We start from the raw sequence: 14,623 nt of genomic DNA on the forward strand, positions 1-14,623 counted from the left end.
TTTGCTTTCACACCTTCCTACTTCCATAGAACACCACTGCAATTATAAACCTGCTCAAAGTTCTTACAAATGGAGAGTTGTCCAAGTCTTAAATATCAATGTACCTCATTAAAAAGTTGATGAGAGACTGCCCACAAATTATAAACCAGTGCAGTTCCTTGGACTTCAGTGACATCAGTTCATTTGCACTAGTTGGCCTTAATGTATTTCTCACATCCATTACTTAAAATGTCACACATTTTGACCAACAAAGATAAAGATAAATACATGCATGGCTATACCTCATACATGAACTTCCCTATATACATGTGTGTATATTTGGAATATTCTAGTTCTTACAGTATTTCTCAAAAAACATAAATCATGAACTCCCATAGCTTCCATCTCTGTTCATAAAGAATTTAGCACAATGACCAACTTATGCTCAGTGTTCAATAACATTTTTTATTCAATATGTGGTATTTAAGGTTTTTTTCCCCCATTTGGATTTTTTTCATACTTTAAAGTAAATAACAAATAAAGCAAACCCAAAGCTTTTTCAAGCAAATCTATGTTATTGTCTGCCCAGAATTTCTAAAGCTACCTTAGTAACTGATACATGCAACCCACTGTTACTCATGCAGGCTGTAACTGGAAATCCCAGTGCTAACCTGTCAACCTGTCTTTCCTAAGCTATTAGTCTTACAGTTCACAAGGCTGTAGTCAATTCTGGGTTCCAATTTGCAAAAAAGAACAAAACTACTTCAAAGGCCATGCAAAGGATCAGATGCAATAGCTGGGGAAAGACAAAGACTGCATGCATGAGCAGTGGCAAGAGGAAAATTACAGGGGTTTGGGTAAGAGAAATGTAACCCCATGTCAGTAAGGAAGAAAAAAAGCTGAACAACAAACTACTTCTCATCCTGCTTTTTGCAGTACCTCTGGTGTTTCTTTTTCGATACTCTAACAAGAAACACAATGAAAAGCAGGTTAACCCCCTTTGGTTACTAACATGTACTAGTTCTGATGTGGCTGGGAGGAAAACTATGAGAATAATGGCTTCTTACGATTATTTCAAATGAAGGGGGTGGCCACACACTCAAATTTAGAACAATCCAGAACATGTCTTATTATAAGGGTAACAGCACACAGTTATTATGCTAAGGACTATATTTGAAGGAATGACCCCAGAAGCTGCATTTAAAGCAGACTAAAAAAAAAAAAGCTTTAATTTAGAACTTTATTTCTTGTCTTTCGAACTCTAATATTTTATTAAGTCAAGTGGGCTTTAAAATACAATCCTTTAGATATTTTCTCCCTATTTTAAAAGAAAAGGCTAATGAGAGAGAAAAATACCCAACCACCAACCAACCCTGGAAGCATTCCCAAGGCTTCAGCTTTGTCTCAAGAAACAAATAATACAACTACATACAAATCCCTCTACCAGGAACAATCTACCTAGGCACCACCGAAAGAAGTGGCTTTGACTGGATTACAGTATTATTAGTACCCATGCTAGAACATGAGCTTGAAATCCTCACCTGCTGTCAACCTGTTGAATTCCTCAGTAGGGGGAGTTATTTTTCATACACCATATGGATTTGCAGAAGCTCCCTTCTTTTGGGCCAGTGGAGATGGGCAATCTGAGGTTGGCTGATTAACATGAGGAATTTGGCTAGTAAGACTAGCCATGTGTCCTAAATGATACCTTCAATCAGAAAAAAATCCTGAGCTTTGAAAACTACTGAATTTGAAATCAACGGCAACAACTTCTGCTCCGTACCCTGGCAGCTTCTGCAGCTGTCCACTCCATTGGAAGACATCATCTTGAATCCTTCCTCAGCTTTTCAAACCTCAAACTGCAGAGCACAGCACTGTACTTTGCATGTTGGACTTCTCAAAAAAACAGAATTTCTAAAGCTACTTCAATAACTGATACATTCATCCCACTGTTATTTGTGTAGGCTGTTAACTGGAAATCCCAGTGCTAACCTGTCAACCTGTCTTTCCTAAGCTAGTAGTCTTACAGTTCACAAGGCTGTAGTCAATTCTGGGTTCCAATTTGCAAAAAAGAACAACCAACTACTCCAAAGGCTATGTAAAGGATCAGATGCAATAGCTGGGGAAAGACAAAGACTGCATACATGAGCAATGGCAAAAGGCAAATTACAGGGTTTGGGTAAGAGAAGTACAAAGACACAGTTAAAGCAGCATCTTGCAAAAGAGATCCACCATAAGAAACTCTACATAGAAAACTGGCTTATTCAAACTCATTACCACTCTGGCTTGAGTTTTACAAAGAAGGCAAAGATGCTGTTATTTCAAATGGGAATTAAAATAAACAGCATTGGCGATGCAGGATTTATCAACATTAACTTTGCTCTCTCCCAAACAGCTTTTTCAGTCATAAGTAAAACTTCTATAAGAGTCCTTATGAACAAATGACAAAAACACTAGTAATCAACAAGGCTCCTTTCAAACCATCAAATTTAAATGTCAGATACTTGCAAGCTACTACATTTACCATTTCTTTGAAAATCTAAACCAAACAGGAATAAAACGGGAAGATAAAGTTACTGTAAAATTCAAGACAAAACAGAACAGAAAAAATGTTAGAATATTTCTTAGGTTCTGCTAATATTTTCTCAATTCCACCATGACATTTATCCCCCTAATGCTTCCCTGTAATCAAACATTCATTTAAAGCTCTCAAATGTTCATTCCCACTGCAAAAGGGCAAATAATAAGATTAAAGCACAGAAATATTTGAACTTCAAAAAAATTACGCCTGAGCTGGAAAAACTGAAAGTGAAAAATTGAAAGAGTATAGCACTTATGAAGGATGGGTATGTAACATCAGCCCTGCTATCTGATACAGATAAAGAAAAGCATCAGTCCCAGCTTTTACACCTTAGCCAGAACTTGACACAGGAACAGACCTGGATAACTAATGCTGGATACAAATAATTCCAAGGGCATAGAGTGATTTCATAGAGCTCTTCAGCAATGTCCTCTGTGATATGCAAGCAAATATTCTGTATGGCATAGTAAAAAGTGAATTAATTGTGCATCCAATTCCAACAGATGCTCTTGAGTTACAACTCCTGTGTGTGGCAGAAACGGAGATGGAGAAACAGCAGTGAAAAACGTTTTCCAGCAAAAGGAACTCTGAGGCATGGGGAAACTTAGCACAATGTTCGCATATTGCATCCATCAGTTCCCTCACAAAGTAATACAGAACAACCATCTGAAGCATTAAAGCATCCTAGGGTCTAGGAGGACCCCACAGGAATCTGGTATCCAGCCTTGGGAGTCAAAGCTGAGGAAAGCTAATTGAAGTATTAGGTGGACCCTTAAAATTTTTATTAGAAAATAAAGCTTTCTCTATTTTTCACCTTCAATTGCTGCTTCAATGTATGAGGAAATCCTCTCTTTTTCCTCCGATATAATTGGGATTTTACAATACATATTCATTTTAGGCATTGACAAAAGCTCTGCAAAAAGTGCAGTTAGTATAGTGATTGTAGTTAATTATACATAATCTCAAAACTCCCAAACATGCTATTCTAAGGGTTTTTTTGGCAAAAAAGAAATCTGTAAAATAAAATCTAATTTCTGAAAGCCAGTAATTTTTGTTCTATTAGTACCACAGGGAACACTAAGTGACATTCAGCACCAGATTTTTACACATCATTGAAATGAACACTGTTATAAATGTGGACAAATTACTAAAAACGAAAATTACAAGTGAGCTATGTAGAAGCAAGAACACGAACCCATTATGATCACTTTGTCTCAGTCTCCAGCCAGATGATATGCAAATTTGTGGATGTATACTACTGTTACTAGAACAGACTTATTACCTCTGCCACTGATGCTAGTCAGCTTAAAATCCTGCCCTATTTCACTTGCTTTTACACAACTGAATTTTCACCTTCCCACTGTAAGAAGCACTTGTTAACAAGCAGTTCACACAAACTGCCTGTGTTATTCCTTGAGAAAATAAAATCTGCATCAATTACTCGTTAGAGAAGACAGATATGCATATAATATAGCAAAAAGTACCTTGTAGAACTTCCTAAAAGGGAATACTCTAGCTCAGAAAATGCTGCACCATTTGGAGATTTGACTTTTTTTTTGTCTTACAGGAGAGTGAAAAAGATAGGCATGAAACACATCAAGAAGAGTCCTGGCGATGAAAAACCAGACATCTGCTTCAGTCACATATGTCTCGTTAACTAAAGTCATAAGCAAAAGCTGATAGACCTCATCAACACTGACTTTTTTGTTTTGCTGGTACTGCTCAGCTGGTTGCTAGGGCAAGGGGTTTTGCAGCAAAGCAAGAAGATTGTGCATAGCAGCCTGTTTATGACTGTGTTAATAGTGCCCTCACACTGCTTGAGTGACAGCGCCGTACAAATCAGCACAGAGTCAGTGCCTAGAACATACACAGACAGTCTGCAGTTCAAAATCATTAGGCAGGAATGGCATCTGTAATGGAAGTAATTCTGATATGCTCAAGGTATAAATCCCTTTTCCCCCAAGCTGTTCTCACTGAGATCACAGTACTTGTAAAGCCATCACCACCAGCATTCTGGTTCTAAGCAGTCTTTCTAGAAAGAAGAGCTCTACAGAAAAGAAGGGAAAGAAAATCTACAGGAATTAATTGATCAAAACAAAAATGACAGCACCAAACATTAATGCAAAATTAATCTGTCATTTTGCATAGCTTAAACAACTATAATCTGACCAGGTTAACTGCAGAACAGCAGATCTGGAAACACAGCTGATTAGGTAGACTGTGACACAGCAATTAAAACACATTGTTACTGCATTTGTTGGCCTCCACACTATTCTCTACAAGATCCCCAGAGTAGTTGTAACCTCTTTATTAAAACTTGTGGACATGTAATTTGTGCTTTAGCTTTGATCTTGGGACCATGAGATGAAAGAACTGTATCCTAGTATAATTCAGAGTCCTGGCAAATGAACAAGTTATTTTTCCTTCTTGCATCGCCTGTGAGGCACTGAGTTCTACTGATGGAAAAGCACAATATAAAATCTGTGTTTTGTACAAAACTGTCCACCCATAAGCAGTTTGCTTGGTCTGTGAGATGGGCAAGAAACCAGCTTACAGGTCACACTCAAGAGAGTGCTGATCAATGTCTTTTTACTCAGGCTGGCAGCCTGTCACAAGTCAGGGATCCCCAGGATCATCAGTTGGCCCCACCCTTGCTGAAAGGGGCCTGTGGGTCCTGGTAGACAACAAGCTGAGCAGGAGTCAGTGCAACTGCAGCAACGAAGGCAAACTGGATCCTGGGCTGCATCTGCAGTCTACCAAGCACTACCCCTCTACCAAGCCCTGCAGGCCACACCTGGAGCACTACTGTGTTCAGTTCTGGTCTCCAGAACTCAAGACAGACACAAACTGGACAGGGTCCAAAGGAGGGACTTAACCCTTCAAGAAGAGACTGAAGGAGTTGGTTTCCACACACCACATACCCCCCCAGAAGAACCTCATCAGTGTTCTATTATGTAAAGAGTGGCTACCAAGAAGACAGAGGTTCTCTTGATACAAGGAGAGGACAAGTTGCAGTGGGAGAGGTTTCACCTCAACATAGAAAAGGAATATTTTAAACTAAGAACAATCCATCACTAGAACAACCTTGCCAGGTATGTGGTAGAGACCCCATCACTGGTGGTCTTCAAAGTGCGAGTGGACAAGATGCTAGAAAAATCTCATCTAGGCTCCCTTTCCCAGGACAGGTTGGCCCTGATGATCTTCTGAGGTCCCTTCCAACCTGGGCTATTCTATGGTTCTATGAACTGACTGGCAAGGTGGCTTCAGTCTCCTGCAAAACACACTCTATCTCTGAAGCAGGTACTAAACATTTAATCTTATCTATATACTAAGATAACCTTCCCTGCCTTTTTTCACATGTGTGTTAACAGGGATATACTCAAAATATGTAACAAAATAATCTATAACCTCCAACTACATCCAGCAAGCCAAAGATCTTGGGCTCTGCCCACATAGAATCATAGAATAGTTAGGGTTGGAAAGGACCTTAAGATCACACAGATATCCTAACACAAATAGCCAGATAAATATCGCACTCTTATTACTGGCAGAGTCTTGTTGCTTTGAGTCACAATACACTGCACATAACCTCTTTTTACAGACTGTCAATAACAGGCTAAAATTTCACTACCAATTTTTGTAAATGCCTAAAACTGTAGAAAAAGATACCATAAACCACCAATATTTAAGCCACAATGACATATCTAAGAAGAGTACCCACTGACCAGGGAAGGCATCTATTATATCATTAAGGTTAGTTTTAAACGTGTTTATATTTAAAGTTGTCATTTATTAGTTCATTATAACCTTATAATGAAGAAGTAGGCTTTTCCACGTACTCTAGGTAGGCAAACTCCTGAACACAGATTCAACAGTATTTCTTCCTCCTTGTACTCTTATACCACGAATTCCAATAAGGCTACTGCCTGTACTGCTTCCAGCACTCAACTAGGTAAGATTCCAGCAGCCTATATTACTAGCTGCCTACTTACAATTCGGTGAGCTATATCAGAAAAGATTCTAAAAATGATATTTATGAAAAGAAACCATTAAAAAAAGAAAATCTGGATGGATTGTTTCCTGAAACTAATCTGAACAATAGACCAATTGCCACTTCCCTGCTGTTATAAACTTCTCATTTTCACTGCAGTCAGCAGCATTATTAGAGTCACATGGACGTAACATAAGACTTCTGCATACTATTGCAAGTTCGCATAAAACCAGCTTCTCTGAAACCTTCTGAAATACATGGAATCCATGTATCCTTGGCTGAGAAAGCTGACTATTGATCTGGGCATCTCAAGCATGGCTACTGCTTAATGAACAATTTGTAGAAAATCATCTTCTGAAGTGGGCTGAACTTCTTGATCATCAGACCTCTGAGACAAGGAGGAACCTTCTACACAGATCAGGTATAGAATCATAGAATCATAGAATAGCTAGGGTTGGAAAGGACCTTAAGATCATCTAGTTCCAACCCCCCTGCCATGGGCAGGGACACCTCACACTAAACCATGTCACCCAAGGCTTCATCCAACCTGGTCTTGAACACTGCCAGGGATGGAGCATTCACAACCTCCCTGGGCAACCCATTCCAGTGCCTCACCACCCTCACAGTAAAGAATTTCTTCCTTATATCCAGTCTAAACCTCTGCTGTTTAAGATTCAACCCGTTACCCCTTGTCCTATCACTACAGTCCCTAATGAATAGTCCCTCACCAGCATCCCTGTAGGCCCCCTTCAGATCCTGGAAGGCTGCTCTGAGGTCTCCACGCAGCCTTCTCTTCTCCAGGCTGAACAGCCCCAACTTTCTCAGCCTGTCTTCATATGGGAAGTGCTCCAGTCCCCTGATCATCCTCATGGCATCAATGAAATAATCAACCTTTCCTTCGCAGAACTATTTGAGAAGTCCTCTGTACCTTGTTTTTTCCCCCCAGTTTGTGCTCTAAAACCCTTGAAAGTTTTAAAATGTGTTTCAAATTACTGCGTGAGCACAGTCAGTAATCAAAGTATGCACCCAAGGTTCTCATTTAACACTGAAAAATCTTTGGCCCAGACACATTTCAACAAATTACATGCTTAAGCAAGGCTTCTTCTGTTCTGCATTGACTAAACGGGGAACCTTCAGCAACAAAACTCCTAATTTAGATATATCATTTGGTGCCTAAAATCAGGTGGGATGATTACAGCACTAAAAATTACACAGCAGTGGCTGGTGATAGAGAACATCTAAGGTAGTAAATCACAGGCTGATGTGAAGTAGCCTCCTTTAATAGGTTCCAAACAGTTCATACTGTTCTAACAGCTTTTTCCTCCCAATTAAAACCAAAATGGCAAGCCATGCCCCATGGCTTGAACAGTGCTCTGGGATCCAAGGAGGGCAAGTTTTCTCCCTGGGTCTGCATTAGGAAAACAATAAGTGCCTACATATAGTAAATTCCATATATACAATACCTTATTGTTTTAAATCCATTCTGTCTATGATATTTAATAAACTCATTCAATGTTCCTTCAACACACTGTGCTACTCTGCCTATGCTATTTTGCTACCAGACCCCACCTGTTTGAAGGCACTTGGGTATTTCCAAAACATGCTGCAATCTGACAACACCACTGTCAGCCTCAGTATTGATTATTTAACAGCACAAAGGAATCACTTATGACTCAAGGGAGGTTGAAAGGCCACATAAATGCATTTCAGGAATTTTATGTTTAGCTAAATATTTTTCAGATAAAATTGCAAACGTTACATTTAAATTTCTAATTGGCTTTAAGCAAGAACAGTAAGAAATAAGTACATTAAAATGGCATATTTCAGATAAAAAATAATAAATCCCCACAATTTAGCTATTATTTTGGATACACACATGACATCAGGGAGAACTTAGTTATGTCAGAAAAAAAGTCCTTTAAAGAGGGCTAAAGAGATTGTCTTTGCAAGGAACATGCCTGTTGTAGTAACCAAATGGACAGAACTCTAAAGTAGCTATTTAATAGCCAAGACAATACAAGATAAACCAGGGGAGCCACTTAAAAATAACATATTCCAAAATATAATAGAAACACCGAATATTGTATTTCTATGCACATACATCTAGGAACATACTACTGTGAAGCAGTCAGACTTCTTAGCTCTTTTTTCCCTTCTTTAAGTTGTTAAAAGGAATTTAAGCTTTTTTTAAACTAAGTATTTTGAAAAGGGGAATTCATCAGTGTAGTTAAGTGGGTACTTAGGTTTTTTTTAATTGGTCTATAAAGTACAATAGCTAGATCTCTAGTAATATCAGATACAGAAAAATACACAACAGACAAGAAATCTTGCATGACACCAAGGGGAGATACAACTGCAATACTATCAGAGGCAGTACATGAAGGCCTTGAAAAGAGGTGAGCACCTAACGAAGACTTATTCTCACTGCTCTAGTTATTCCTGAAGAATAACTGAGGTTACTTCTATTGTCTGTTCAAACAGGCCTGTGTGAAACAGTCTTTAATATACATAGTATTAGAAGAGAGCAACTTTTGCGTGCAGGTGAATGACATTTAGTTTGAATAATAATCAAAAGGAAATATTTCAAAATTAAAACCATGAAAAAGTTGTAGCTGCATCTTTTTGACCTGAAAAATGTGAAACAAACAAACAAAAAATCGAACCTGAAGATGGGCACATCCTCCCCAAAATATGTATTATTATATGTACTATTTCCTCTATCACTATTAGAAAAAACATTTTCCCCCTCTTTCCAGCCCTAAAACTAGACAACACTCAGAATTCCTGAAGTTCAAATGATGTGCTGGGTAGAGATAAACAGGTGAAAAAGGGAGGACAAGCAGCAGTGAAAGAAGATGTACCTAGACTGAAACAGTGGTATTTCAATCTGCCTGTACCAGAGCAAAAATATTATTGCATGCAATGCAATAATCACATACATGTATGTTATGCAAACACTATAAAACCCAAATAATTTGTAATTTTGCTTTATTGTGGTTTTTTGCCCTAAACATTATTCTTCTACTACTCTCATTAAGCACTCTGAATAAAACTAAAGTTAGGACAAATTCTCATGCAGTTTTGGAAGATGTGAACATAAACTAATATTCTTACAAGTTTTGGCCAGCACCACTGTGGAAGTTAAATGACTGTTAACTGGAACCTCCCTTCATTTTAACAGGCAAAATAAACCAGAAAAAAACATATTTCCTAGAAAGCCAGGACCTAGTTAAGACAAATATTTGGTACTTTTCAAGTTGAAACCTGAAGTCTCTCTTAAGAAATGCTATATGGAGAAATAAATGGGAGAACATGGACACCGATAACTCATTGCTGTAAGCACTGAAACTTTTCTGTAAGTAGTTGTCTCTCAATTGGCACAGCACTGAAGAAAACTGCTGGGGAAAAAAGGCAAAAGCATCTGCTGCTCAAAAGGAAGAATTCTCAGAAGTGTTGCTGTCACTTCATTGTTAGTTCAATGTAAGTTTTTAACCAAGCATAAACCAATACCATTCGTCAAATCTGACTGCAAGTGATGTTATTACCTCAGAGCGTATATGCTGGAGAGACTACATGTAGTGACAGAAACACTCTCATAGTCACTGCTGGAGGTGGAGCTGAGGGGGGAATCACGTAAGCCATCCTGAGAACTGAAAAAACACATGGAAACAAAATGAACTGCTGAAGCCAACAAAGGTAAAAACAGAGCATGGTGATAACTCATGGCTTGTCATGGCTCATACAGAAATAAGAGTAAACCTGTAGTTGTTTTTTTTACTCTTCAGAAAACGATACAAACCTATTCTGCCTTCTTCCCAAAAGGACAGACAATCTGGCAAAGTCAGCGGGGATGCATCTTGTAAAAATCTTCACTTTAAATCATGTCATACAGTTAAAATATTCAGAAAAGAACCGAAGATCTTACATTTTCATGGGTTACAGCATGCTCATGCTGCTAATGTGTGGTTTAACGTTAGAGAAGACTTAACAAAATGGAAAGTCCATGAAGTTGCTGTGTGTTTCGAGCCAAGACACCTTAAAATTAAGCTTCAAGAACATCTGAAATATTGTGACAAGTCTGAGCTACATTTTATTTCAATGGGAAACACCTTTACTCCTCAGGAAAACACCTGAGAAAGCAGACGGCTGATTCTTCAGTGAAGCAGATGAAGATTAATACCCTAACCCTGTATTTGCTCAGTCCCTATAACTGCCATATATGTAGCTCAGATTTGGGCTTTAAACCAATACATGATCAGGAAGAAGCAGTCCAATGGCAAACCACTGACAATTCATTAGAGGAAATCCACTAGCTGCTAAGTAAAAGGATATGAATAATTTACATGAATGGTACACAACTTGTCTCTGCCATCCCTAGTCTAATGAAAAGCCTTTAAATTACATGTTATTTTAGATCTTACATCATATTATCAACAAAAATTGGGATTAGAAGGTAAGAAGTAGTTTCACAAGCACTGCAGAACCATATGAAAAGACCAATTTTTTGTTTCAGTAACAATTTACTGTTCAGCTACTGGAAATTCCACAAGCTGAAAAATATTAAATTATACTAGATAAGAAAATACGTGATCTTGAGCAGAGGTATCAAAGCTGTATTGGCTCTAGGCAGTGTGGAAGAATCATTTGAGCCTGCTGAACTCAAATGTTCAGTCAACAGAAATCTTTGGACAACGCAGAGAAATCTAAGAAACATCTTCAGTTAACAGAGAGGCAGTTATATAGGTCACGATTGTTTTACCTTACTTCACAATTACTAGTGGATCTTTTTATGCTCTTTTGATTTGTAGGCATTTAAGTGGTTCATATTCAAACCAGATATGTTCAAAATTCTTCTACCAAATTTACTATTGTAGATATTTTTTGCAGCTGGAAGTCTGGAAGAATGCTGAAGGGATATTCTTCAAAGCAGTGCGCAGAAGGTATGTGCACTAATCCCACTAAGAAATAATAGGATTTGTTTGCATACCTCCCCCTAATTACTTGGGAAGCATACCCCTTCTTGTTCCTCATTTCTGATTGCCAATTTGAAAATAAATCCCAAGTGTGCTGTGCTTTAGTTGAAATGGGAGCCGTCAGAACTGGGAAATAATTTTATCAGACTTGAACAAAAATCTATTTAACTTTCATTCGTTTTATGTAATTTCCCTTGCTAATTCTGCTCATTATGGAGAGATCTATGCATTTAAACAAAGGCTTACTCTTTTATAGCTCATCACCTTTACCCATCCAATCTTACAATATGGTCATGCTACTAAAATGTACTTTTACTATCTGTTTTATGGCAGCTAAATGATATTAAAAAACCCATTAGCATGTGATTTCACAGCATGATTGAGCAGGTGTGATGGTGCGCTCCCCCTCCTCCCCTTTTCTGCTTAAGCAATAGCCACCAGCAGCAGTTGCAATGGCTGCACCCCGATTAAGTTGGACTCTGGGGAGACAGACAACACAATAGCAAAGAACCATGTATCTTGCTCAGTGACTAAGGACTAGCTGAGCATGTGCCAACCAAAATACGGCTGCTCTGCAAATATAACTCTAACATCTTACTCGATGAATATTGGCCAGCCCAGGGCCTGTTGAGCTCTCCTGCTCAGCAGTGGGCTGCAAAACAGGATCTCCCCTTGAGTAGGGATGCCTCTCAAGGTTACTCCTCGGGGTTCAGAGATTTGGTAAGTGAATTGGGAATAAGTGTGTTAAAACATTAAAATCGTAGCTACGCGACATAAACAACTGATTGTGCATATATAATGCTTAGACAAATTGTTGATCAAGCCACACCTAGACTCCTCTCTTGGAAGAAGTTTGGAATACAAGGGGGCCCTTTTCTGAGCCCCATGACTCAATGGAATGGTCTCCCTCACAGTTCTGACCTTGTCCTATATGCAGCAAATACTCAAGTGTACCTTGTCATCAAACCTCGTTAAACCACTGTTGCAATTACCACTGAGCTTTAACTGTTTTAAAACTCATTGTTGCTTCTCTCTTGAGGGTGAAGTGCATCATTCTTTCCATGACAGCAGGAGAAGCTGTCTTGCAAAGATAAAATGTGTTGTTCAGAATAAAGTAATCTTTGAATAGCAGAACCAGGAAACAAGAACAACTAGCAAACTCAGCATCTTATTCTCACATCCCCACCATTCACAGATTCTTGCAGTGTTACAGTCCTGCCAGCTGAGTTGGGCAGTGACACTTGCTCTGACAGACATCAGGTTTGCTGTCCTTCAGTGCTTTCTGTGAAGCCCTGTCTGATGTATTTGAAATCAAGTCAAAATATATGTCACAAATAAGACAAAAAAAATTATGAAACTATTTATAAGTCACCATTTTCTTAGGCTTTGGTTTTATAGATGTTTTGTTTTAAAGAGTTGGATGCTTTCAGCTCATGCATAATGTAAAGGAACTACAAGAACTCAAAATTCTCATACATTTTTGGAGGGTTAAATGCTCCAAGTAAAAACAAAACCCAAACAAACCACCACCCTAAGTACCATCTCTCTATTAAGAGTGGATATTATTTATTCTCAACATTGTCCCAGGTCAGTCAGTCTCTCCTGAGCTAACGTGGAGTGGACAGTCCAACACAAGAAGCAAAACAATAAAGGCAGCACAAAGCGTTGGACCTTGACGACAAGTAAACCTGATGAGTAATCTGAACATTACGGCACACAAGCAGCTTACACTATCAACAGTCTCAGTGCTATCTTCATTTTCATCTTCACAGATGTTCTCTGACCAACTTACAAGCCTCACCTCATACCTCTTCTCCATAAATCTTTACCCCTCATTTGAATCCTGTCTGACCTCTAACCAGCCACTAGCTGCATACCTTCTCATCAGCTCCACTATCTCATCTCTTTTTTTAAGCCTTCTCTTAATGCTGTTTGCCATTCTGACGTGCTTCATAAGCGCCTTTGTTTTCCACTACTCCATCTTTTACCTGGTGCACAAACCTGGCCATGCTGAGCCAACCACTGATTTCAGGATTAGATATCCATCTGTTCAGTCATCATTTGGCAATGTAAACTGATTGGATGCACTTGACAAAGCATGCTCACAGAGGTTAGTTTATTGTTATAAGGGATGTCTAGTTTAGATAATTACAATGTGCAAACACTTTCTTTTTTTCACTCCTGTGTACCAATACAGATTGAATTTTTTTGGTACCAGAAATCATATTTATGGTTTACAGTGTTTATTTCTGGTTCCTATTCAGGCTGTAACTCTTCAAAGAAGAAATCTGTGTTTATTTAGTACCAATAAATAGGAATGCAGTAATGGTGACTTTGGTTTATATCTTCTCAGTGTTGTACTAAATAGCTTTAAAAAAACAAACAAACCCTAATCTCATCCGACCAAAAAAACAACCAACCAACCTCCAAAAACCCACTCCTTACTGCATTCCTTCTCTGTACACAGACTCAGAATTAGAATTTTCTTCTCATTAGTGTCTGCCTGAAGATTCGCTGAGCTTTTCAAAGATGCTGGTAGAACCTGAGGTGAATTGACCTGCTTTTCCCAACTCCTGATTCCTGTTTTCAGCTTATGATCACTCAGCACGCATGTTCATGAGCACAACAGCAAGAGAAGGGATGTGCATATGGACACATCCTGTAGCTAACAGCAGCTCACCCTTTCTTCCCATACCTGCCCATAGGTGACCTGACCTTCACATCTCATGCTCATTTGAAACTAATGCCATGTTGGATTGGGTGGGATTCATAGGAGTTTTCAAACTGTGTAAACTGGCAAAAGTTTGCTTCATTTGTGAAGTCTCCAAGGCCAACAGTGCTATAATTAAAGATTACATTCTAGCACAGGATAAAGCCACCATCCATGTTCATCAAAACAGAATTCTTCAGTACTTCTGATAAAAAGTACAGAATAAAGACTCGAGGCAACAGATTAAAGTGACATGGGGTAATGTGGCTGCCTCTTCATGGAACACTGGCAGACTGAACTAATGAACCATTTAAATAAAGCTGTTAGCCATTTTTTGTAACTACTCGAAGTAAACCACCAATCTGTATGACACCTTTATCCTGGTGTGT

General features: G+C 38.7%; 1 protein-coding gene across 4 annotated transcripts in view; it reads right to left on the reverse strand.

The window, feature by feature from the left end:
* The window catches only part of ZFYVE28 (zinc finger FYVE-type containing 28), a 151,588-nt gene that overhangs the window by 20,715 nt on the left and 116,250 nt on the right, over positions 1–14,623 (reverse strand). For 2 of the 4 annotated variants that reach the window (XM_031048431.2, XM_013128909.3), the window contains exon 9: positions 10,097–10,201. The exons of the other annotated variants lie outside the window; for them this stretch is intronic. In XM_031048431.2, the coding sequence (XP_030904291.2) occupies positions 10,097–10,201 (105 nt within the window). The remainder of the gene's footprint in view (positions 1–10,096; positions 10,202–14,623) is intronic. 4 annotated transcript variants of the gene reach the window in all.

This window comes from Melopsittacus undulatus, chromosome 7 (genome assembly GCF_012275295.1).
Source record: "Melopsittacus undulatus isolate bMelUnd1 chromosome 7, bMelUnd1.mat.Z, whole genome shotgun sequence".
Classification (NCBI taxonomy): domain Eukaryota; kingdom Metazoa; phylum Chordata; class Aves; order Psittaciformes; family Psittaculidae; genus Melopsittacus; species Melopsittacus undulatus.